Source organism: Chrysemys picta, chromosome 4 (genome assembly GCF_011386835.1).
Source record: "Chrysemys picta bellii isolate R12L10 chromosome 4, ASM1138683v2, whole genome shotgun sequence".
Classification (NCBI taxonomy): Eukaryota; Metazoa; Chordata; order Testudines; family Emydidae; genus Chrysemys; species Chrysemys picta.
This window is the reverse complement of record NC_088794.1, coordinates 4,793,187-4,796,322: the sequence shown is the minus strand read 5'-3', so window position 1 is coordinate 4,796,322 and position 3,136 is coordinate 4,793,187. Positions and strand designations below refer to the sequence as shown.

At 45.3% G+C, this 3,136-nt stretch overlaps 1 protein-coding gene across 1 annotated transcript; it reads right to left on the bottom strand.

Annotated features, from left to right (window-relative positions):
* Positions 1 to 340: 340 nt before the first annotated feature.
* On the bottom strand, positions 341 to 1,978 carry LOC135983462 (olfactory receptor 5AR1-like). The gene has a single exon (XM_065595764.1). The coding sequence runs from the start codon at positions 1,966 to 1,968 to the stop codon at positions 1,018 to 1,020; it is 951 nt and encodes a 316-aa protein (XP_065451836.1). The 5' UTR covers positions 1,969 to 1,978; the 3' UTR covers positions 341 to 1,017.
* Positions 1,979 to 3,136: the final 1,158 nt, after the last annotated feature.

Sequence of the window (3,136 nt, the reverse complement as noted above, 5' to 3'; positions counted from 1 at the left end):
GGGCTTTCTGCATTCGTTACGAATGTAAAAAAAAAATTGCTTGAGCCCCAGAACCTAATTGCTCAAGCCCTGGAATCTCGTTCATTACAAATTAAGCACAGCCTGCACTAGTACTGTGTAATATATTGTATTTCCTTCTTCCTGTATTACTCACCTTCCCTTGTCCCCCAAGGGGAAGAAACCCCATTTGCTCTATTATGTTAAGAAGGCTGGAAAACTGATTTTTATAGAGGGTATTTTTAAAATATTTTATTTGGGATAAAACAATGATATTTACAGTTAGGCCCCATCATATGAAAAGGACGAGAAGAAAATATGCATAACAGCACAAATGCTCGTATCCATCAAATACACTATTATCATGTATCCCAACAATGTCTGGCAGCCTCATGGTGCTGAATGCTGTACCAACACCTGGTGGAGACAAGTCCTGCCCCAAAGAGCTTGCTGTTTAAATAGACAAGACCAAAGAAGCATTATCACCTCTGCTTTACAGATGAAGAACTGAGGTCCAAAGAGGCGGAGTAATTTGACCAAGCCCATGGAGGGAACCTATGGTAGAGTTCGGAGCTGGATTCAGCTCACCTGAATCCTGAACTAATGTTTTAACTCCAGAAGTATCCTTGTCAAGCGTGGTGCTACTAACACTCCAGCAGAGCTTTGTGGGACACTAGGCTTCTTGAGTCAGTCTCCCCATCACTTGCAGCTAATAAAGATCCCATGGTACAAGGGGTGACACTAGCATTCAGGAATGTTATTTACAGGACATTGATCAAATTCCATCTCTGGCCAATATATTCTACCTCGGTAACATCCCCCTCCTCATTTCAATTGGAGCTGCTAGGGCTAGCTTTTAAAAAGAGCCTTCTGGTTTTGGATGCCTCCATGTTTGACTGTGCAACCTTAAACATATGGGCACAGTGACCCTACCCAATCCCATCTTTTCCAAGGTGCTATCATCAGGGATGCTGCGCCATTTTGCCTGCCTCCCATCCCTGCCCGTTATTCTGAGACATGTTAATGTAGAGAGGATGAAAAATAATTTCTCGACATCACTCTCCCCAGGGCGTTCTTCACGTCCTTGTTCCTCAGGCTGTAGATGAGGGGGTTCAGCATGGGGATCACCACCGTGTAGAACACGGAGGCCATTTTGTCAGTGTCCAGCGAGTAGCTAGAACTGGGCCTGGTGTACATGAAGAGAAGAGTCCCATGGAAGATGGTGATACACAGGAGGTGGGAGGCGCAGGTGCTGAAGGCCTTTTGTTTCCCCTCGGCCGAGCGGGTCTGTATGATGGTGAGGAGGATGTACAGGTAGGAGACCAGGATCGAGAGCGTGGTGCTCATCTCCACCAAGCTGACGGTGATGAAGAGCAGGCGCTCGTTGAGCCATGTCTCAGAACAGGAGATTGCCAGCAGTGCGGGGATGTCACAGAAGAAATGATTGATGACATTGGAGCTGCAGAAAGACAACTGAAAGGTGAAATAGGTATGAACTAGCGAATCCACCAAACCTATTGTGTATGCCCCAGCTACCAGGCTGACACACAGCATCCTGGACATGGTGATATTGTAAAGCAATGGCTTGCAGATGGCCACACAACGGTCATAGGCCATCGCGGCCAGGAGGAAGCATTCCGCATCCAAGAAAGAACCAAACACATAAGACTGTGCCGCACACCCAGCAAAGGAAATGGCTTTGTTCTCTCTTAAGAAGTTCAGCAACATCTTGGGAGCAATGGCGGAAGAGTAGCAGAGGTCACAGAAGGACAAGTGACTGAGGAAGAAGTACATGGGGGTGTGAAGCTGGGGGTCCATCTTGATTAACACGATCATCCCAAGATTGCCCAGCAGAGTGACAGTATAGATAATTAGGAACACCATGAAGAGGACAACCTGCAGCCATGGATTGTCCGTGAATCCCACAAGGATGAACTCATGGACTGTGGTGCTTCTGTTTCCTTGATCCATGTCAACAGCGTGTCCATTCTCTCTGCTGCTGAGATGAGACAGAAGGCAAATGGTGAAACTCAGTGGGCGTGAGACACAGTAATTGAAATGAACTTCCACTAAACAATAGATACAAATGCAAATGACTTTGGTTTTATTCTGAATCAGAATAAAAGGCAGAATATGATTTTTTTTTCACTCAATGGAAAGCTCCAAAAAATATTGATTTGGAAATGTGGAAATGGTTCATTTTGACACTTTCAAATAGAATGTAATATTTTGACATTCTCAAATCAAAATGTTTTGTTTCATCTTGGTTTCACATCAGTCTCTGTCCTCCTAATCTGCCTCAGGCCTCCATTCTCCTCTATGGGCCAGACTCCCAACTGGACCACATCTCGCACAATGCCCCTGTGACATGCTGTACCCCTGTGTCCACCCCTTTCAAATCATTATGATAAATTTTGTACAAATTATGCCTTGTGAGGTATCATTTGAAAGCTTATAATGTGCTGATCATTATGGTCATCTCCTATGACTCCCCATAGCAACTGAGGCAAACTCAGATGAACATTGAACTGACCTGAGACAAAATACTTCAATGCTGGTCAACAAACCCAAATATTTAGATTGTGTTCGACCCAACCTAAAATGACATATTTATTTTCCGTTTCCCCAATGGAAAATCCAAAAAATTGACAACATCACAATTATAATATTTTCATTATTGTTTTCTTGGGGGTTTTTTTAACTGATCCTGCATATTGAGCAACGGTCTTTCTTGAATGGTCCCCAATGATATTCAAGTCATTTTCCTGGGCTTCCCACTTATTATAGAATTGAGCCATGTAGATTAATAGTTCATCACTCCCCCACCCCTCCCCACCTTCCTTTGTATTAATGCAATGAAATACATGTGACATCATGTTCCTCTAGCTGCTGAGAAAGGCTCCCTGCCCACACAGCTCTGCCCGTGGCACTCCATCCTGACTTGCAGCCCCCTACCACCCCAATCCTGAGCTTTACAACACACAGCTCTGCTAGCACCCTTTGATCCCAACCGGCGGGCCCTAGACCTGGGCTCCCTGCACACACAGTCTGCTTTGCTAATGCTCCTTAGTCTGACCTGCAGCCCCACTGCTATGCCAGTCCTGGGTTCCCTGACCCACCCACTCAGCTCTGCTGTTGC